General features: G+C 46.2%; 1 protein-coding gene across 2 annotated transcripts in view; it reads left to right on the top strand.

The window, feature by feature from the left end:
- The window catches only part of LOC149358774 (uncharacterized), a 161,720-nt gene that overhangs the window by 119,071 nt on the left and 19,168 nt on the right, over positions 1-23,481 (top strand). The window contains exons 5-6 of one of the 2 annotated variants that reach the window (XM_089570960.1): positions 18,365-18,537; positions 22,614-22,745. In XM_089570960.1, the coding sequence (XP_089427086.1) occupies positions 18,365-18,537; positions 22,614-22,745 (305 nt within the window). Of the gene's footprint in view, positions 1-18,364; positions 18,556-22,613; positions 22,746-23,481 lie in introns of both variants that reach the window. The other variant, XM_089570959.1, reaches the window with a different exon arrangement.

Here is a 23,481-nt window from a genome sequence, read left to right as displayed (position 1 = left end):
GCGAACCAGATGCACTGATCCACAGAGCTTTCAGTTTCAAAAATACGAAAGAGAAGGCATGAAAGCGCCAGCTAAAAGGCATTTCGCGCGCGAGTACCAGCAGAGACATAACTATAGCGCAACAAACGTGAACAAAGCAAAGAAGCCGCAAAACCTACGCTGTTGTGTCGTCGTTGCTTTGTCAACGTCGGTTGCGCTGTGGCTAAGGTGATCCCGAACGAACTAGCCCAACAAGCTGCATTATTCAGCAGGTCCACTTTGGCAGGTCGGCATGGCCAGGTCAACGAGTCGCAGGTACTGTTCCGGTCCTGCCTCCGCGGAAAACTTTGAACAATGTTTGACAAGGGTGTTGTGACAGTGTCACCAGACTCACTACACTGTGTGATGCTTCGCCGTTATCCACAAATTTACAGGGGGCGGCTGCACCGCATAGCGAGACTTGCAGCAAAGTTTGCATTGAAGGTAGGTGTGTGTGAGTGAGTGAGTGAGTGAGTGAGTGAGTGAGTGAGTGAGTGAGTGAGTGAGTGAGTGAGTGAGTGAGTGAGTGAGTGAGTGAGTGAGTGAGTGAGTGAGTGAGTGAGTGAGTGAGTGAGTGAGTGAGTGAGTGAGTGAGTGAGTGAGTGAGCGAGCGAGACAGTGAGTGAGTGAATGAGCGAGTAAATGAGTGAGTGAGAGAGAAGTGAGGGATGAGTGAAGACCCTTATGAGTAAGTGACGAGTGCAAGCGAGCAAACCGCACGAATATCACGGAGGTGAGTATGCAAGCCCTGTTTTGTACAATTACGCTGTAGTCCGAACACAACACGAGCGTTATGCAAACACCCCCCCCCCCCCCGCACACACACACACACAGACATGTGGTTTCAGAAAATTCCAGGTGACATATGAACTGAAAAACCTAGCGCACCCAAAAACATTGGTCTGAAACAAATCCTCCTTGGTCTGGCCGTTATTATTTGCAGTTTTGGCCATAACGAGAGGTGCTATTTTTCGTTATCCCTTGAGGTTGGGTACGAAGCAGCTGTGTATCTAAATAGGCAAAATAGTGACTTAGACATGTTTTTGTTTTTAATGCGGTAGCATTATAGTCCTCAAACCAAAACCTTGTCGATGTCACGAAATTCGCTGGTTGGTCGAGAGAGGTAACATGGCCTTGTGACGTCATCGCATCCTGGCCACTGGATTGTGAGTAACCAGCTGCCCACCGTGGCAGGTGGCAATTAATGATTGGTGGAGAGAGGTCGCCCGACCTTGCGACGTCATCACAGCCTGCCCACTTAATGGCAAGCAGCCTACTTTCTTGACAGCAAACTAGGTAGAGAATCCAAATCAAAAATCAGAAAAAAGACTGCAGAGAGTGTTTACTACATTCGAATCAGTGCGAAAGCACAGATTCTGGCTACGTAAAAGACGACGAAGAGCGGGCAGTGGTGCGGGACGCAGCGCTCACGCTAGGCAAACAAACAATGGAACAACAACAAACAACGAATGATTTTGCACGGGGTTGGTACTCATTGGATTAGTGCTTACGCACTAAAATGTGATCTATGCAAATTTCTGCACCATTACAGCAAAACGGATGCGTACTACTGCTGCTCGCAATCTGAATATGGCGGTTTAGGGACCAACAGTTGCTAAACGCTGACGCAAACATGCCCAGACGTTACAACAGAAGCTATAACGAACGTCAAATCTAACGCTATCGCATTCCACTCTTAAGGTGGCTCAAGCATACCCATAGCTTCGTTTTCCGCGGCATCTAGAAAACTATCATTGAAGGTATAACATTGTAGAGGACAGAGTGAAGCCCATCCAGAATGTCGAGCCCGGTTTTAATGGCGCTGAAGCCGATACGCGTATAAGGGTTGTCGTGAAAGAGGGTGCGCGGCGACGATTTGATTGCGAGTGCCCGTTTCTATTTGCTTTCCCGCATGACGCAAGAGCACGCCGGTAATAATACTTCACTGCAGGACAGCAGTGTCTAATGGAGAATGTGCACGCTGGGCAGAAAAATGCCAAAGAACCTTGTGATAATTTGATAAATTTTCCCTCAACTGCTGGGAAGGCGAATGTTCTCTACTTCTTTCTTTTTAATTTCACGCCGCAGGCTACCGCCTGCTCGGAGCTACGTCTAAATTCTTCGTTACCTGACATTTATTCGTGCCCGAGGCAACAGCTTTGATTACGGCCGCGTTCTGGACAACCGAAATCGTTGTACGCTTTCTTTTTCCATTGCTTTCGCTAATATTGAAGTTGAGTATCAGCGGCTTTTCGATACCGTCAGGCACGCCAAACACACTGACAAGGAAACCAGGCGGCTTTGCCGCGAAAATCGAAACTGCGCACACAGCGGCGCGGAGGCTGGAGGAAGGGAGAACTCCAGTGGTCTTGTCAAATCTGCCGAGGCGTAGCGGGCCGTGCGCATCACGACGAGGACCACGTGACCACGTGCTCGAGTTTCAGCGACGATGGCGGCGCCGGCGGCGAAGTTTTTCGCGCTGGAATCGACGCCTTGAAAAACAGTCCATGTAACCCCCGTCTGCAGAGGGAAAGTTTCGAGCATATTTTGTGTGCAGCTTGACAAAATCTGTTTGCCCGCGGTAATTTCAGTTTGCCGCACTGAATATCTGCGAAATGTTAAGCACCGTTAAAGCTAGACATACGTAGTCGAAATGTCCCATGAAGTTTGCTTGGAGCTCGTAAAAACGAGATAGCAAATACATATGGCCTTCTATGAGAACTTCCAAAGCAAATTGGCATTACTTTTAGAGCGCAGCTCTTTGGCGTCCGTTCCTGGGTTTCGCGTCGTCGTCGGCGTCGGCCTCGTAACCAGCTCCGCCCCCCTTTCATCCGCAGCTGGGGTTGACTCACTATCGGCGTCAGCGGCATCAGTCAGTCGCTGCTATCTCTTCCCTCCTCCCTTTATCGTGTTGTCCGCTTGCTGCGCGCGCTTCTGTCCCCATCGTTTGCCGCTGGGTGTACACGCCGCCCCCCTCCCCCCTCTTCCTGCGAGTCTCCGGTTGTCAAAGCGCCGGCTCGAACTTAATTGCTTTCTTCGCTCCTCCTTCAATGCAACCCCTGTGCGGTGGCAATCAGAGAGCCAGATTGGTGGCGGCGGATCTGTATATGTGCACCGCCCGAGCCGAAATTGCCGCTGCCGTTCGCCCTGTGCGGTGGCAATCAGAGAGCCAGATCGGTGGCGGCGGATCTGTATATGTGCACCGCCCGAGCCGAAATTGCAGCTGCCGTTCGCCACTGCGAAATTATCTGCCAGTTCTTTCTGAGCCATGAGCGAGACGACCGATGGAAGTCCTCCGTCTGCTGAAAAAAAAATTCTGTGATAGCGCATACATGTGTTGCTCGATTTCTTTGCCTCAATCTATCGAAAAGGTGAAACAGCTTATTTGCTGCGCTCAAATTTCGCATTAGGAAGTAACGTAATCGTCGGTAATTTTTTATATCAGTTATTTCGTTATAAACTGCATTTTTATAGCGAGGTTTGACTGTACTTATAATACCCAAACTGGCGATGATCTCGAGAAGCGCCTAAAATTACCTTCGTATGTACACCACAGAAAAGGCCGCCGCTCGAAAGTCAATAACTTGCTTAAATTTTAAAGGTGACGTTTTTCGGCATTCTTTTTTTTTTTCAGTGAACAGCGCGCGCTTTGGATCTTCTTCTGCCTAATAATTTGCAAATTACATCTGTTATGCTTTTTGCGACGATTTGAGTGTATAAATACTGAATGCCTAAATGGAAGCGCAGGTGTTCATTAAATAAAAAACTAAACAAATTGATTGATTGATTGATTGACTGATTGATTGATTGATTGATTGATTGATTGATTGATTGATTGATTGATTGATTGATTGATTGATTGATTGATTGATTGATTGCGAACCTGCGCACTCAAAGGAAAAGTATGGGATAAAAACGGATGAAGAAAAATAAAGTGCTCAGCAATCTGGGAGATAACGAAGCAAAAGTCTACGATACGCAGCGAGTTATTGGAGGAGGTAAGGGAGCAGTCTAAGGCAAGTAAAATGACAACAGTTCCAGAAGGTATGTATTACAATGTTGGAGGAATTCGTTTGAATGAGAAATGCGGCGGGGAACGACGTCCACCTACTTAGGGTGCGGTCCACGCAATTTTGCGGACTGGCTGATTTTGTATTACGTAAGAGATATTTAAAGGTACTTTCAGTACTCGGTTATATTCGAATAATTACGGGAATAACTTACGACGTTACATCAGCAGGCCCAATAACAGGGCTTGACAATCTGTGGCATTCTCTCACTTGACATGGGATGCGTTATATTTAGGCCGTCACTTCTGTCCGCTTTAAACGCACCGGCAGCTGTGCATTACAGAAATTCGATATCCGTTCTTTGTATTTTTTCCTACGAAGCAACAGAGCTACAGAAACGACGTTTTAAAATTTTCAGCTTCACGAAGCCGGCCTTTTTTTTTTCATTAATATTTTGAGAGCCTAATTAAACGCCCCCTGCCATCGTCTTTCCCATTTTAACTCTTTTATTTCCGTCCATATTGGTCCAGCTGCCGCTGATAATAACCACATCTCTGTATCTGTGTACCAAATAAGCGGGGAAATCCAACTAAGGCTTCTGGGCCTTAGTTGCCAAATGTTCAAAAATCGGCATTTGTTTTTCTTTCAATGGTTTTTTTTTTTTGCATGTCATTTGTTTGCACAGTCTTCTATATACGCTAAGATGATCGGATCCATAACCAGCGCCTAGTACAGGATCCATGTGCAGATATGAGAAACGGCGGGAATCTGCCCTCGCGTGCGACTACACACGCGCACACGCAACAGATGATCCCTCACTTTATGCGAAAAGAAGTAAACTTGACAACTTTTTATATTATTCTCAACCATGTAACAGTGAAGTCACAGCACTGTCGCGGTAATTCGAAGAGGTTATTAGTTTCTTAGCATATATACGACGCTTACAGACTTGGAAAAACAACAAGAAGAAAATAGCTTATAACCACAGTATATAATCTTGTAAATTTTATTTCAGCCCTTGCAAGGAACTTTTGACCTTAGAACACCGGCGCCAAATATGTTGTAGCGACCGCGAAGACAGTCGACGTCGGTGAGTCGTCGACCACTCTTGTACACTGCAGCGAAGTTACGCTCCTGTGGGAGAAAGGCCCGGCTCGAGAGACGACCATAAAGATCACGAAAGTTAACCAGCCAGCAGAGAGAGTGATGGTCAGCGACGATGTAGAATGGACGTCCGTACAAGTATGAGCGAAACAGCTGGACAGTGAAGATCACTGTTCGACGACCGTGTGTGTAAATACAGGGCGTTTCACCTGATTTTGCACAATATTAAAAAATAGGCTTTTTGAGTTAGAAGAGATTTTTTTTAGCATAGCATGGTAAGCGGTAAAATATACAGCGAAGGCATCCTAACCAGGAGGCCGGTTAACTAAAATTGAATAGTTCACTTTTAAACTGTTACCGTTGGGCTCCTTAATTATTGAGAGACATGTAGCCCACCGTAAGTAATATCCATATCAGTTTTTAGAATTTCGAAAACGTGGTTACGCTCGGCGCTGTGGCCCAACAAATTTTGCCTACATCGCGCCAAAATGCATGCGCTGTGAGAAGCTTGCAGGCAAAGCAACCTCTACAGTGCACGCAACTCGTCGAAATATCCGGAATTTGTTGGACCACAACGCCGAGGGTAATCGTGTTTTCGCAATTCTAAAAACTGATATGGACGTTACTTAAGATGGGCTGCATGCCTTTTAATAATTAAGTAGCCTAAAAGTAATAGTTAAAAGTGAATTATTCAATATTAGTTAACCACCCTGCTAGCTAGCACGCCTTACTTGCATTCTGATGTACTTTACCGTTGACAATGCAATGCCGAAAAAATCGCTCTTCTAACTCAAAAAGCCTATTTTTAAAAATGGTGAAATAGGTCTTAGGTGAAATACCTTGTATATATACTTCCGCTCTCGCTTGCTTAGGAAACGGCTGTGGTATGCAGTAACATGCTCTTGCTCGTCGCCGCGTTGTACCAGAACAGCACCAATGCCAACACTACTTGCATCCGTATGAACATCGGTTAGCATGGAAGGATCAAAGTGCCGGAGGATAGAATGTGACGTCAAGAAGAACTTCAGTTGAGGAAAGGAAGCGTCCCTCTCGGGAGTCCAGTCAAAAGGGGCGCCTTTGTATAGAAGACGCTTCAACGGGAAGGCGATGCCAGCGAAGCGGTGCATAAAAAGTGCAAATAAGCGCATAGTACCAGAAAACTGCGGAGCTCTTTGGCATGCATTCTGTGGTGGTTTACATGACTCAACAGCCGCAGTTTTTTGAGGATCAGAGTGCATGCCTGGTTCGTCGACGAGATGTCCGAGCACAAACGCTTGACGCACGCCAAACCGGCACTTCTTCGAACTGAAAACTAGACCGGCGTGATGCAAACAGTCCCATGACAACATCTAAGCCTTCGTTATGCTCATCGAAGCTTCTTCCAAAAATGATGACGTCATCGAGGCAGCACGTACTGTCTCATTTTAAGCCGCGCAAGACCGTGTCCGTAAATCGTCCGAAGGTTGCAGGCGCATTGCAAAGTCCGAATGGCATCATATTGAATTCAAAAAGACCGTCTGGCGTGACAAAGGCCTTTTTCTTCTTCCTTATCCCCAGGGTGCACAGGAGTCATTCAATAACCGGGGCTTAGATCGACACAAGAAACGTACGAGGCGGCAGGAAGACAGTCTATGGTGCCATCTATACGAGTTAGCGGGTATGCCGTCGTTTTTGGTGACGGCATTCGGATGGCGATAATCCACGTAAAACTGCCACGTGCTGTCCTTCTTACGCACCAGAATTACTGGAGCCGCCCAACGGTTGGACAACTTCTGAATTACGCCCTTGTGGAGCATATCCTGAACATCGTTAATCACCTTCCGCTCTGATGGCGACACAAGATTGAGCTTTTGGCAGATCGGGCGGGATGAACCGGTGTCGATGGTGCGACGGATGCGAGACGTGGATAGAGGGCGGCCCATTGGGTTCGGCGAAGTCAAATACAGACGAGAACTGGAGCAGAATGTCCTCCAGTGCCCGGCGTTGAGGGGAGCTGAGGACGGCGGGGACGACGCATGTAATTCTACATTCAGCGGACGCAGGTTGCAGGGGATTGGCCTGAGCCACCCAGACCATTTCCACCGTGTTACTGCCGCTGTGTTGGAAGTATCGAGGAGGAAAGAGTACCTTGCGGACGATAATTCCATACTTTCATCTCTTAGTACTTCAGGTACTGATGGCCGCAGTCATTACACGACCTAATGGTATAGAGATTCCTCTTCCTACGCAGCGCGTGAATTACGCTGGAGAAAGCTCGGCATAGTTGATGGAAAGTCAGCATGACGGTACCTTATTTTGTGCACCAGTACAATGCCACCCTAATCACGCAATCCGTATTGAAACGTTATTTTACGGTCCACGAAAAGTGTCGTTATTTTACGGAGCAGCTCTTCAGTGCTGTTGCCACATGTTCAAGATGAATGTAGTGCGTGAACCTGCGTGCCTGAAACAGTATTTTATGTGCGACTGAAAGCAATTACAAACCGAGCAAAAAGCTCGGCATGGCTGATGTCGCCTCAGAGACGTCATCATGTTGTACTATGTTGTACACATCGCCGTCCTCAGTGCCCTCTGTGGTGTTCATGAGTACCAATAACGAAGAAACGGTGTGAAAGCTGTAAGCGGTAAGAACTTTTCTCGCTGAGCTCATGCCGGTGGTCACTTTTATTGAGAGTTTATGTCCTTTGCTGACGTCATCTGTCACGGACGATGCTTTCGAATTTGGCATCCGACGCTTCTTGTGGACCCGTAGCATGCACCACCGGTGTGGGGATGTCCTCCTGAACGCCACCGTGAACTAGTCTACCCAACTGCATTAAAGGGACACTGAGGAGAAATTGAAGTTGGCTTGTATCGACGGAATACCAGCTCCTGATTACAAAAACGCCAGTCATACTGAAAAGAAAGCTCTTGTAACGTAGAAAAGAGATAGAATCAAAATACAGGTATCGCCGCCACAGGCCAAACTCGCAAGTACAAGCGTGGTGACGTCATAGGACAAAACAGTGTTGCTAGAAGCAATGGTTCTAGCAACACTAGAAACCACGAATCACTGAGGCGCAGCCAATGCATGCGCAAATCTTATTGACGTCGCCAGATGGCGCCATGTACCCGGCAGCTACGCGCGCGCCTGCAGCATCGGAACCAATCAGCGCCTGCTAATCGGCGGTAGGCGGGCTCCCGGTATTCCTCTAGCGGTAACAAGGTACACGGTACGCTAAAGGTGTCTATTTGCGAGAACTTCGTGGACGACTTCGAGAACGAGATCCATCGTAAGCTGGCAAAACGCCAGTGCAAACGTAAGCGAAGCGACTTAGCGACGGCCGCAATACCCGATAGATGCCTTCAACGTGCGGCCGGCGGTAGCTTTCGTTTCGGCTGCTGCTAGGCCGCACTGCTGGCGGCCAGAAATCACGGAGTCTGCGTTACGTCATGTTCACGTCATGTTTCACGTCACTTAGTCCTGTGTCGTCATAGGAGAATCCCAAGTTTGAATCAGAGCGGCGGGAAAAACTTTTTCAACTTCGAATCCAACTTCCTTAGAAATAAATGCATCTTTCGCTGCCGGCCAAGTGGCAACAAAGCCATGACATGCCGAACTATCGAAATTTGCTATAAAAAAAATATTAATAGTGCTCTCCTCACTGTCCCTTTAATGGCGCATTCTGGGCGCAATCAAGTTTTTGGTTGGAAAGAACCGCCGCATTAATGCGTAGTTACGCGGTCACAGCGACGGCAAGTCCTGGTAAAGCCACAGTTTGTCGCAAATGGCGCCGGTGTGGCGGCGGCGGCCGGCGCCGCAGCAAATGTTGCTGCTGCTTTCCGTTTTCGTTTTCCACTCCCTGCGCTGCCCCCGGCCTGAGCTGGGAAGAAGGCGAAGTGGTCAGCGCACGAATTTGTCTTCGCCCAGAGGAATACAAGTCCTCTTTTCGAAACGATGGCAAAAACCCTGAGGCTTTCCCCTCCCCTGTTTACTTTGTGACTGTCTTATTCTCTGCGAGGAGTTTCTAAAACATTTTCCCTGAGACAGGCGCCATTTTTACCAACAGTTTAGATTTGATCGTGGCCGGTGTGGTATAGTGCATCAGTTTATAGCTATTTTCTCACGGCAAAACAAAGGCATAATCATACAAGATAATTCCGGTATCACGGCCGAATAACATTAAATTTCTAACCTCAGCTTCATATTCGTGTTAAACTTTCCTATCCCTTCTTCGGTGCTACCACTATCATGACATTTTGGAGAGTTAAACCTGACACTAAGCTCCGAAAATACTCGTGTTGATGAACTTGAATCGTTAAGGACCTCGTGTAATGTTTTCCTTTCCTTTGTGACTCTGGTATTAGAGCGCGTTATAGCTCGATTATAGGCCTACTCTTCTTGCTATCTATAGACCTTTTCAATAGGCGTTTTCAATTAGGACTTCGTGGGCACCGCCATGTTGCTCTCTGGACTGTTGTGCGCACCTGACGCGACCAAAATTGAAGTAGTAGCACGAACTTTCTGCAATTGTTCACAAAGGCGCACTGACATCTGCGTGTGCCTAAAGAACTTTTCTGTAGCTTCTGCCACTGTGCTCTGTAGAGGCCAAAGCTTACTTGTTAGCGCTACGCGGCGTTCAAATGGCATTTTCGAAGCTATGGCTTTGTTCGTGTATACTTTGGTCATGTTGTGGAATAGCTCTCAGCATGATGACACTGCAGTCGATATCGCCGGGAAATTTTCAGCTCTTCGCTACGTTAGTAATTGCTGTGTAATCTGGTTTGCCAGCATGGCAACTGCTGGGATGTCGGTGCAAGCATAAACTTGCCAGAGAATGTTCGAAATGCAATCACCAGCTGTTTTCTGTGCAGCGCGCATAAATGTAAAAAAAGAAAAGAAAGGAAAACTGAAAGGGTTTAATGAGACAGGTCGAACTTTTGACGAGAAGTAAGGCTACTGATGTGCTTTGCCCTTCTGAATAGCTTCTGAAAAAAAATAATTTCAAATGTCGCTCTCGTTTTTATTGCTGCTTATTACTAGAAAATTGTTTGGCTTCTTTTTTTCTTTTTTTGCCACGCGCCACGCACATTGCGATAAAACAGGAACGTTGTATGTGTTGGGTGGATTTTTCTGTGGCTTGACGACCTACATCGCCTGAGGCACCAGACGCTGGAGATACCTGGGTAGCGCCGTGCACCTCAAACACCTGCCAACCCCTGCTCATAATAAAGTTTCGAGAGAGAGTTGAAGTGCACAATTCCCGCACAATCACTGAAATGTTCCGAAACAAATACTAACCCGAAAGGAAGAAGATCCTTCGCTCACGGAAATGGAAGCAGCGACAGGCGAAAGCGCCAATTCCGACGATACCAAAGCGATGCTAGAGTAATGTTCTCTCCTTTAGCTAGTTCTATCACCTCGCGATCTTCTAGCGTCGCAGAGTTATACAGTTCGGGCCGATTGGTACTCGATGACAGGAGCTAGTTCATAAGACATGAAGAGGACATGCACACATCCTTGTTATGTGTGTGTCCTCTCTGTGCTTTGTTTTCGCCCGTGAACAGCGCGGCAAATGTCGCTCGGAGGAGTCTTCAGCCAATGGCGGCTACCCATTGCCGTGACGTCGCGGTGAGACGCCGTTGGCTGCGGGCCCTCCTTTGAGCGCCATTTGCCGCTTGGTTCTTGAGTTGTATCCGGCAACAGTTCCTATAGTGGCTAACATAGCCTTCTTACCCAAGTACACAACCGCGCCTCCACAGTGGCAGGTGCATGTGACTGGTCCTTCGAGGCCGTCTACGCATGAACATAAAGTAGGGTGGGCAAATAAAAATAAATCAAAAGAATATTGCCCAGCTCTGCGCATGAGCAGTAGGAACCTCTCGGATGCACATATGCGGAGGTGGCGCCTAGCTGTATCGGATCGCACTATACTAAAACTGCCCGCACTGATGTCGCTAGTGACGTCCACCTGCCAAGGGAAATTTCGCTTCTGTACTTGTTGTCGAGCTGCACGTGCTCAAATGTGTAGCACTGAAAGGTACCCTGCACACATCAGGATCACCGTGAAGTCAATAAACAGATCAGGGAAATTAGAAGCGCCTTCACACATCGCCGCTAGCCGGAGATAGGAAAGCACCTGCCGGGTCTACACAACTGTTTTGCACGCAGACAGATTCGTTTCTTGTTGTGATTTATAGTGCCCGTCCGGAGCATATTTTAGAGCCCAAAATGAGGTCATAAATATGGGGCTTTTGTATCTAAAACACGTATTCACGGCTTAAACAACCGTTTTCCACTAACTGTCCTCTGAAGGTTTCTTTTTCTTTTTTTTTTGTTAAGGGGATTAGCAGTACTCATTACGGGCCAAAAAGCGGAGAGCGAAATTATTGGCTCCAATTCCCTGCGTAGGCTAAACTTTCCTTGGAAGGCTGTCTTTTCGAATAGAAACTAATTATCAATGTATGCAATCAAATGTAATATGTCATGTGCGTCTGCTCTACTTCAATGTCACGTTTGCTGACGGATCGCAGACGAACAGCCAGCTCTGACGGGTTTGGATCGTTGCCCCACGCTGTAGAGTTGAGATGAAGCGAAACGCAATCATCGCGGCGTGCTGTCAGAACACGCGCTGTGCTGTGCTGCTAGTCGTATGCTGTGGTTGTAATCACGTGACCCGTTTATTCTCATACTTCTGCCTGAGCAACTGCATGGCAGCAGAATCCGACCCACGCCTGTCGCTCGAACCGTCGACGACATTGTCACTAAAGCCATGCAGCATTGAGGAAACTAGAGCTGATAGAGCTGATGTGCAAACACCGCCACCGGGTGTCGTGCTGGTTAGATAGTTCCCCCGTAAAACGCGTCCTAAATTGCACCTTCGCACTTGTGCCGCCGCCCACGGTTGCATGCCACGATAACGAACCACTGTCGCGACGAATATATTGGTGTGTCCGGCCTCGTAATTAGGTTCCACCGCTTCTATAGCTTCCCCAATACTGCACGCTTTTGATAACGCAGAGTACTAAAATTACACAGACAGCGTGACGTCGCGAGCGCAGAAGTTTTGATTGCGTTCTATCACTGCGCAGCAAGAGGCAGAGTTCAATTAAGGATTCCCAACCGTGCAGTCTGTGCAACGGGAATGAACTGAAACGCAACTGAAGGGAAATTAGTGTACCGTCTTCCTTGATTAAATTATGTGGAAGAAGCTACAATATGAAAGAAGCCATTTGCCAGTCTTCTCTCTGATTGGCTGATTGAGCTCAGCCGAACCGCGTGTCCGGCAGTTCGGGTCACCAGCGTATCACGTAGTTAAGCACTTATACTCCTGAACACGGCGCCATCATGATACCAGGCGCAGGGAAAAAGAGTTGTCATATGAGACAAAGTAACCTCGTCACATATCTAGATGTGCATCGCAGAGAAAACCTGGTGTGCTGCAGAGAAACGTGAGCGTGCCTTTCAGTTTACAAACCTTTTATTTTCTTTTTTTTTTGCGAGAATTATCGGAGAAACCGCGTGAGTGAGTCTTAATGTGCTCGTCATACGTTGGAAAACAGATTTAAGAAAAAAAAAAAAAAACGGAAGATACATTATTCGACCCATATGCGGCCCAGCCCTCAGTGTAGAGCTCATGTTTGCGCCTCCATTGTCTGGTCGTGTTTTTCGAGCTTGATGGCATAACGCTTTCAGAACAGAACTAATGTAGTTACCTCTGAACCAGCGGTAAAATGCGTAAATGCGAGCAAGGCAAAGCTAGCTAAGTGAACAGGCAGCTTACCGCGGCAAGAAATTTCAAATCAAGCGCCAAGTTTAATTCCGCGATCCGCCACTGGAGGGCAGTAGCAGTACTCGAGGAAAAGTAGGTCAGACAAGTTAATCTCAAGTATTTTTATTTACCAGAACATATTTTACTAGTTTATAACTTAAAAAAATAAAAAGTACGTTTTTAGAATATATGTTATTATAAGACATCTTTAGGCTTATTTGTTTTGATTACGCACCGGTGGCGCCGCTTATCGTACCATCACGAAAATCCAGCTAAAGGAAGCTCTCGCTTCACGTAATGGCGGCGTCCTCGAACGAAGTATGTTATTGTTTCCATACATCTTTTAGCGTCTTGTTTCGCGTCGTTGCTCGTATTTATTGGCCATGACGTCACTTCGTAAATGCGGGAAAAATATGTTTCGCATAATCGCAGGGTTTTAGCTGCCATTGTCGTGCTATCGCTTCCGATAGCGAAGGCTGCCGTAAGCCTCCGAAACGAAAACATACAAGAAACTAGCTTGGCAATCTTCGCTTTGTTGGTGGTCACTGGAGCGCACCTTTTTGCGATCGGGCCGCGGTGTTGTAACTCGCGCGACGCGTTCGATTTTGCAGCGTCCTGGGGCGCGCCACCGAAATTTAGCTCGACGTTCGGCAGCAATCGGGTCTCAAATCTCCCTCAATCGACCTATTGTTGAGTGCCTGCTTATCTCAAGCTGGCAATCGCGATCAGCTGATAAATATTGCCACTGCTGCGTTTGTCCTCCTTCAACTGGCCAGATTTGGTCGACTAAACAGTTCACCTTATTCTCTGTTTCGAACCCGTGGACACGTTCAAACCCAGGAAGAATTTCCTTCTGTTCGGCGATGGGGAGCGGTGTATGTTTACACCATTGGCTATGACGCGCGTTTGTTTCCTTTTTTTAGAGCATGCTAACTCTTTGCGGTCGTTATCGGTTCTTGGCTGCGCTGATTTTCGTCGCGAGAAGTTCCACGGCGCTGTATCTTATCCTCCAAATTTTGCGGCCGCCGTTCGCCGATCGCCTAGCCCAGCCGAGGCTTATCGCCGTCTCGCATCTTTAATCGTATTTTTACCGTCTCCCGTGACGTTGCATCGCTGGGGCCTAAAATATCCGCGCTGGAAACAACACCTGGCGTGCAGCTTTGTTCTGCTTTTGTTTTATTCTCTGTCTGTCCGTGGCTCCACTGCGTGCTGTGATCGAGTTGAGCGTGAGTACATACACTCCCTTTGGGACTGCGTTCTCGCATTCCATTGTAGCTGACAGATTTGTATTGTTGTGTTTCCGAGCGCGGCCGGTCGTCGGGAGACCGCTGGCGGACTTGACAAGTGCTATCTGAGTGCGGCGTTTTGATACGTGTGTTCGCGTGCACACGCTTGGCGTGGGGTCATGCTGTTAGATTTGTGGTTTCCTGCCATGCCTCCATAGTAACGCGTTCCGGAAAAAAAAAAAAAAGTATAATGGAGCGCTTTACCCTTTGAAGGGGCACTTTTCAAAGGACTACATGAAATGTACGGTTTGAAAAACGCGTACGGTGCACACACTTATAGACCGGACAGGCTGTGCTCTGCATGTCATGCTTTTTTACACGCTATGTGGCGCACCTTTCGGGTCATGCAGCTTTTAACTGTCTGCTTTGAAAGTCATGCGCATTCCAATATTTTTGAGGTTACTATTCCTCCTAAAGCTTTTTTAGGTGAGAATGCAGTTGATCAGCTGGTGGTCTCAAGCATTCACATTGTAAAGGTCCTGTTCAAGGGCATTGTGTGCGCGATGGTGCTGTTCAGGTCAGTATGGCATGCCTTTTTGCTAAGTCATGCTTGTTACTGAACTTGCATGAATGATTGGCAGTGAATTCAGTGTCACACTTTTACTGAGGCCAAATATGGCTTGTGAAGCGTAGATCTCAGAACTTGAGGTAGGACAAAAATATTTTTCTCCACGAGTTTTTCGTATACAAGTAACAAATTGATGCTGTGAACAGTGTAGTGTAATTCATTTGAAATATAATATTTTTTGCACAGACAGGGCCTCTTGTTAAGTGGTATCTTTAGGAACGCAGCACTGCACATAAAATATTGGTGCTGAAGTAATGATTGGCTTCATTGCACAAGCTTCAAAGAAGTTTGTGCCCGTTTAGTAGAGAAATATTTTGATTGCTTTGTGAATCCAATTAGAGCCACCCTAGCTGACTCGAGGATTTTTGAATGCATGATTAACTGAATTTTTTTTTTTTTTTTCCAGGACCTATGATGGGTTTACAGCGTGGCCACATTGTTTGTGTGGCATTGAAATCTGCACTTGACGTAGGCAATGAAAACGTCTGCGCCCCACATTTCTCCAACTAACTTTGGAAGTCGCAGGCACAAACACATTTTCAAGCACATCATCCATTTGGACTGCAATTCAGAAGACTGTTCCTTCTTTCTTGAGGAATTTCGGCTCCGTTGAGCCCACCAAAAATGAACTGGGCTGTGCACATGAACAATGAAGACCATTTTGTGCCTTATTTTTCTTTTTCAAGTGTTAGTGTACGGTGCATTGGTTTTACCTGAGCATTTGGGGTTTGGGAGCCGCTGCAGTGGCTCAGTAGTTATGGCGCTCAGCTGAGATGCGGGTTCGATACCGGCCACGACCATCGAATTTCGATGAAGGCAAAATTCTAGAGGCGCGTGTGCTGTGCGATGTCAGTGCACGTTAAAGAACCCCAGATGGTCGAAATTTCCGGAGCCCTTCACTGCGGCATCTCTCATAGCCTGAGTAGCTTTGGGTTGTTAAACCCCATAAACCAAATCAGTTTTATAATGAGTTTTAATTTGCTGTGTTTGACCCAGGTCTCAAACTAGTTTCTGAATGCTTGGTTTAAGTGGGTCTCTATGTATCTGATTTTCATTCCTACGATTGATTACAGATTGCGTTCTATGGTAATCCTACCATGATCTAATGTGACGTTGTCACCTTACCATATTCTTCAGTCTGTCTGTGCCAATTGTTGATCTGGCTCCTGTTCTTAATTAATTTGTTTCATCGCTTCTATGAAGTTTCTGCTTATAGCGTCACTGATATATTTTGCGCCCTCTTTTGTCAGCGTTGTGCATATTGTCACACACCACTTCCGTTAACTTTTTTGAATTTGTGTGTCTGGTTTCAGCGTTTATGTATGCTTGTTATGGTGCATCATGTGTTTTAGTGCCCTGTTGCCTGAATTCAAAAGTTGAGTGTGCGGTCCTTTTTCTCAGTGTTCTGCAACACGGGACGTCATTGTAAGGAAACATTTTTTTTTTAAGATCTTCTTGAACTAATTCATTTATTCCTTTTGTGAACTGATAGCTTCAGTGTGACGGCATGAGATTAGTTGGCACTTTGAATATCTATATGTACCTTTTGTGCCTGTTTCCATGGGAATTTTGTCATTAAGAGATGGCAAAGCAGGAATAGAAATTAAGTTCTTGAGATCATTGAATATACTAATCACATTGGATGCGAGCATTAAACTTTGCTCATAAGACAGCACTAGATGCAAAAGAACGAAGCAACATCAGTGGTTTATCATAATTTTTCTGAATTGTTACCATAATGCTCTCATGAGAAAGAATTGCCCATTTTACAAATGTTATATCAGCATACAAAATATGCAAAGTTTGTCTGCAGGCATCACGTGTGCTTTGAGATTGTGTGATTACTTTGCTTGGTCATCAGCATTTCCATCACTTGCTGATTTCATATTGTCATTTGGGACCTTGCTTGTGCTGAGATGTCTCAAAAGCTCCCATGAGGTAGTCAAATGTTGTCGCTTTCAGTAAGTGTACATTTCCTCACACTGCTATGTCAGTTCAGCCCCTTGACGCTATTACTTGGAGAAAACTTGTTTCTCAGATTTGAAGCAGGAACACAAGCTTTCATCGATAAATGTGTTGAGCCATAGCCTTAGTCGCTTTGGGACATTTAAACCCCATAAACCATTACCCAGGAAATGCTGTTCTGTCACCTGAAGCTTATATAAGGCATGTTGCAATATATTTGTGAAGAGGACCACAGTCAGAGTTATTTACCGACTGAAAATTCTGTACAAAACTTCCTTGTGCCTGTGAATGAGATTCACTGAAAGTGACAAAGGATCTGTTCCCATTCTTATGATTGATAGGTGAATACATAATTAGAAAGCAGCCATGCCTTGTTTCTTTTCTCTCACAGACTGTGCGAGAGCCAGCTTGAGAAAGCCCCTTTAAAGGAGTGTGCATTGATGAAGGCTTTTTCGATTGGAAGTTACGCTGCCGTACCTTTTTTGTATTCAAAGCTGCTACTGAGAAAGCTCAGTTTTAGGGGTGTGCGAATATCAAATTTTTCGAATACGAATACTTGGTTCCGAATATCGAATCGAATATCAAATAATGAAGGACAGATGCATTTAACAACTACAAAACATTATTTGAGCACCCAAGAACATCACAGTTCAACTATCAGTGATGAAATGAACACAAAAGATGTGTGTGGCTGCACAAAAAGAATTAAAGGCTCGAACATTATTCATAGAAGAGTGGAAATATCAGACAAGATGGCTAGTACACAGCATTGATTAAGGCTAGCTTGCCATAAGTACAAAAGCGCGTTGCTGGGATGAACATAAAAGGTTGTCGTGAAGGAAAAGCGGCTGCTCCACACGGTCAGGCAGAAGTAGCTAGTTCCCTTCTAGCCGAAGCGACTTCTGCAGCCACAAAAATGTCCTCTCACTTGGCACTGAACTGGCACGTATTGCGAGGTATTTCGTGCAGAGCTCTGACTATACCAGCTTCGCAGGCATAGCCACAAAAAAGCTCACCAGCGTAGTCAGCTACTGCATGGTCCAACGTTATGCATTGCTCTGGGCGCCGCTATATTGTTATGTCTCTTTTGATAGGACTTTCGGACCGAAATGAACGCTGGTGCTCGCAATAGAATATTCGGCTGGGTACGAATATTCGCGTCGGATCGAATATTCGAAACAACACGAATACTTAGATCTCGAATCGAATACGAATACTAAAATTATACTATTCGAATAATATTCGAAAATTTCGAATATTCGCACACCGCTACTCAATTTGTATATTTATTATTTGTACTCCAGGAGGTGAGCTGATAGAAATCCTGAACACTGCGTACTGAAGTCCTTCTGAGCAATATGTCAATTCAATGTTTTATTAGGTATGAAACCAGGAGATTAATGGTTACAACATGTCTACTCTGGCATTCCCGCATGTGGCATGGCTAGTGCATTGTTATTAGTGTAATATTAGCTTGCTAGCGTAGTCTTGTTCATGTATATATGCAGCAAAGTTAGTGTTTTGCGAGGCTGGAAGGCTTTGGAATGCACCGGAAAATTTGGCTGCCTAATGGGAGCTGGAAATTGTTCTTGCGAGTTTTGCTGGAAGCGTGCACTGACCTACTGCTGCCTTCCACTGCGCCCTTCGGCCTCCCCTGTGCAGACTCGTCGGAGTATGCGGGGTTTGGTGAAGCCCGGGAGTGCGTCAACTGCGGCGCCATCTCCACGCCCCTGTGGCGCAGGGATGGCACCGGCCACTACCTGTGCAACGCGTGTGGCCTCTACCACAAGATGAACGGCTCCACCAGACCTGCTGCGAAACCACAGCGAAGAATGGTACCGCTTGACATAAAGGTCGTGTGGTCAGCCTGTTGTAGTAGTAGTAGTAGTAGTAGTAGCAGTAGTAGTAGTAGTAGCAGTAGTCTTTGCTCCAGTAAGCTTATGCTAACATTTTTTGCGTATAGAAATACGTTGCACTGCCTGCTTACCCACTCCAGCTTGCAGGATATTAGGTGGGAAGTGGTCAAAGAGGCTTTCAGCACATTTGGGTGATGGAATTCAGTGCAGCTGTGGTGAACTTCACAGCAAGACTAAAAATGCCAATTTCTCAGTGATTATGGTGCTCGGCTGTTGACCCGAAAGACACGGGTTCGATCCCGGCCGCGGCGGTGGAATTTCTTTGGAAGAGAAATTCTAGAGGCCCGTGTGCTGTGCGATGTCAGTGCACGTTAAAGAACCCCAGGTGGTCGAAATTTCCGGAGCCCTTCACGATGGCGTCTCTCATAGCCTGAGTCGCTTTGGGACGTTAAACCCCATAAACCAAACCAAACCAAACCAATTTCTGAGCTGTCGGAGTTCAGTAAAGAAAGCTCCAGGTAGCAGAGTCGCAGCATAGATTGTGGGTTCGCTCCCAGCTGTGGCCGTAATTTTCTATGGAAGTGGAATACGAGAATGCCTGTGTGCTGTGTGATATCAGCAGATGTTAAGGAACCACAGGTGGTCTAAATTAGTCCAGAGTCCTTCACTATGGTGTCGCTCATAGCTCATGTCGCTTCGGAACGTTAAACCCTGACAGTTCAAATCTAGCAAAAATGTCGCAATTGCATGTAGTGCAGCCAGGTTTCTCTTTGTGTTTTCAAATGGAAGTACTGTAGCCGCTACACTTTTCAGTTTGGCACCTACTATCGGCCTTAAGATAGACCTATATTCTTATTCTAGTTGTGACTGAACTTCCTTCAAAATAGGTTTTGTGGATTTTCATAGCATTTACTTATCTTTTTCTGAAGTAAAGGTGCGCATGAAAAACAAGCTCAGCACGGAAACTCTTCTAAATGCGCAGAGCGAGCTAGTAGGAGGTGCAGAATGGGGCAGCCTGTAGCGAAAGACTACCCATACATTGAATCCATCGCTGTAACCTGTGTCACATGCAGAAGCAGTGGTGCTCATGCTGCTGTAGTGTGTTCATCTTGTAGTGGAAGGAAGAAATTATAGCTGTACATAAGTCTTTGTGAGTTAAAACCCATAAACCAAACCAACCAAACCATAAGTCTTTGTGAAAGCAAAAGCGAAAGACTGAAGCGATGCATTTGTATAAGCATTATCTCGCTGTAGTTGTGAAAGGAAGCACAGCTGAAGGCTTATACCCCTGTCAAGCGGGCAAGTTAAGTGCACTTAAGGAGAGTGTACTTCGCTGTAAGTACACTTTGGTGCATCTAAACGACTCAAGTGGAGTGTCACTCGCGGAAGAGTGCACTCCGCTGAGAGTGCGTTCACGGACCACACTTTGCTGGTCGAGTGCGTAGCCTCAACGCCAGCTGTTCCAATGGTACAAAATTTATAGTGCATAAAAAGTACTTACAACTTTATTTTATGTGCTATAATACTGTTTTCAGAAAAAAGTTCCTTGGTTATAGCTACAAGCGAAGCAACAAAACAAGTAAACGTGATCAGATGCAACATCGCTGCCTGCCGCCATCTTGTTTGTTGTCGAAATTCTGGATAGTCTTGGCCGGTCTTGGCTTTTCTGCTATTTTCATTTTTTTCATCGCTAAAAACTGTTGAACCTCGTTTTGTTTGCGCTATCACGTTAAGCAATCAAATATTATGAGTCTTTTTTTCTTTTCCATCGTCCTGTTCAGAAATTCCGCTCATTTTCTGTCGCCATTAGACAGTTTTAGTATAGCGTACGCAAAACCTTTGCGTACGCAATAAAATAGCGCATGTAGAATGCGCATGCGCAGAACGCTAAAAGAAGCTTAGCGTTTAGCGTACGCACGCAATTTTCTGGAAATAGCGTAGCGTCTTTGCGGGGCTTGCGGAGAAAACATGGCGGCGCCCTGTTTGCCCGCTTCGGTTCTAAAATACCTCGTCATTGAATTATTCGGCGCTCAACTGGCAATAAATGGTGGTATTTGCTTCCGCTTTCTGTCGTTTCACTGGGACGCAATGTTATGTACGATAACTTGCCGGTACTCTTGAGATAGCAGTCTGTTTTCAAGCTCGTAAGCCTAACGACAGGTTGTGTACACTGTCGTCATGGCAACGGCCATTTTTAGCACTTCTCAAAACGACCTCAATTTTTTTTTTTCGACGTGTGGTGGCGCTAGGTACTTACCCAAACGGGGCTGAACCTGGATGTTGTATGTCTACTTAGCGCCTATTGCGGAACGGTCCGCAAACGCTCACCTAAAGGTGTTGTTCGCGCTTTGAATTTAGCGTACGCAAACATCTTGCGTGTTGCGTACGCAAAAAATGCAAACGCTATACTAAAACTGTCTATTTTTTTACTATGAGTGCACTTTGCTTTCCCGTTTAGCACCGCATAGCCCAAAGTGTCACTCGGGATGCCGAAGCGCACTCCCCCTAAGTGCACTTAACTTGACCGCTTGACAGGGGTATTAAATACCACAGCACTGTAGCACACAGTGTAGTGGGCTGAGGGTACAGGTCACAGCTTGTGGTATTACAGCTCAACCGACTGTTGCGTATTTCAAGGCATAGGTGTCCCTGTTCTGCCAAACCCAACTGCATTCTCTGTATGCATGCCGACAGCATTTTTCAGTGCTGATTCAGAACTGGGCAAGGCCGGATGCACCATGCTCGGTGAAGGGATACAAGGGTTGCCTGAAATCTGAATTACATTGAATGGTTTCATGATGTGAGGATGTGCTTTGTACGCTGCACAAGGTGTATGTCGTTACATTGTTTACTTGCAGCAGCACATTGCACCTTGACAAGTGTTAGAAGTGAGCAGTAATTCTACGCATGCCTTAGGTTTGTCAATCACTCACCGATAGAGGTGTCTTGCAAAAATTTGGCACGTTATGTACGAAAGAAACTTCATGATCATCAGCCTGTCAAGGGCCAATGCAGGATAAAGGCTTCACCCATATATCTCTGACTAATCTGGACCTGTGCCAGCTGCAGCCACCTTATCCCCACAAACTTCGTAATCCTATCCGCCCACCTAACTTTCTGCTGCCCCGTGCTATGCTTGCTTTCTCTCGGAATCCAGTCTGTTACCGTTAACAGCTGTCAGTTGCCTTGCCTTCCCATTATGGGTCTTGCCCATTTCTTCTTGATTTCAACTAGGATGGCATCAACTTGCCTTTGTTCCCTGACCCTATCCACTCTCATAATGTTGCATCTATCATAGCTTGCTGCTGTGTCCTTAATTGTTGAACCCTCTTTGTTAGCCTCCACATTCCTGCCCCGTTGGTGAGTACCAGTAAGAAAGCAACTTAATGTGGGCAGTAAAATGATGAGAGTGGCCGGTGCATGCACTGGATCTAGGGGTGGTGTTTAATTATGATTGCTGTGTTGAGCCCAACTGTCCAAGTAACCCTGCCTGTGAATGCGCATTCCAAAACCTTCAACCTGCTCAGGATGCTGATTGAAGTGTTGGCCTCGGCGCCATGTTTTCTGTCTTCAGCACTAGTGAGTGGCTGAGCACTGCTGGAGCCTTAGGGTTTTGCAAGGCCGAAACTGGCTGTCTGCCAGTCATGGACAGACTCTTTATGCAGTCCTCCTCTTCCTCCTCCTAATCATTATCATCAAAGCATGCGAAATGAGCACACATATGTAGGAAGTGCTATTCGGGCAAGATTTCTTGTTCATTGGAAGTGTAAATATTATAATGCACAGGGTAAGCACACAGTAAGGATCTGCACTGTGGGTGTTTACTAGCGTGCGACAAAGCTGCCTGTAGCATATCCGCCTCACTTGGGGTTTTCATTGACTTCGAGTTTTCATTGACGTGTGAGCTGTCACCCTGTGAGTTGGTCGCCACAGCAGTGAGGTGTCCCTTATTATGTCAGCTCAGCTCTGCCAGAAGAAGATGGCATTATGAGTGCCACACGTCACCATCCATTGTTGTTGTTGTGTTCAGCTGCGCCTTTGGTTTTTGCCAACAGCAACCCAGTGTTTCCCGTCGAGTCGGCCTGTGCTGCTCGAACTGCGGCACCACGGCCACCACCCTGTGGAGGCGGAACAATGAAGGCGAGCCCGTCTGCAACGCCTGTGGACTTTACTTCAAGCTCCACAATGTGAGTCTCACCCGAGCAAGCATGCACTTCTTTGGCATTCATTGTTGTCACTTGCATTTTGTTCAGTGGAACCTTGTTAATTTGAAATCACTTAACTCAAACTTTTGATTTATTCAAAAACTGATGCTTTCATCCTATCAACATCAAATGCGTTGAAAAGGGTCCCTTCAATTTGAACTGCGCCAAATTTGGCCTAATTTTCAGTATTCTTTGAGGTTTAATTATCGACAGTCAACTATGCTGCGACTAGCTTGGCTTCATTTGCTTGATGAAGCATCACTTCAGCACTGTTTTCTCCTGCTACTTGTTTTGCTGCTTTTGGGGTCCACGAAGCCATAATTAAGCTGCTTTCAGCAAATTTATTTTGCATATATTGTCCCAATATGTCGACATGTTTTGACAAGCACAACAGTTGGAAATTAGGGGCTCAATGTATGCACACGGCTGACCTGTTTGTGAGGTTTAGAAGAACTTTTGAGGTCTTGGGTTATTTCAGCATAGCCATGGGCAGAGCACGCCTTGCTCAGGTGCCCTTTCCTGTGTGCGCATGGACCTTTATGCATAAAAAAAGCTAATTCATATGCAGGTCGGCTCCACTGATGAAAATTCAAACTGCACGCCATATACATTGTGCTTGCGCCGGCTACTGCTTTCCCGGAAGAGCGGTAGATAGCTCAAGAGCGAGCTACCTTGAGCCTATAGAGCATCTATCTCACCGGAATCCGAAACTGCAGGA

Source organism: Amblyomma mixtum, chromosome 2 (genome assembly GCF_055824585.1).
Source record: "Amblyomma mixtum isolate Tamu chromosome 2, ASM5582458v1, whole genome shotgun sequence".
NCBI lineage: Eukaryota > Metazoa > Arthropoda > Arachnida > Ixodida > Ixodidae > Amblyomma > Amblyomma mixtum.
Note: the sequence above shows the minus strand (reverse complement) of the source record. Positions and strands in the feature narration are given on the sequence as shown.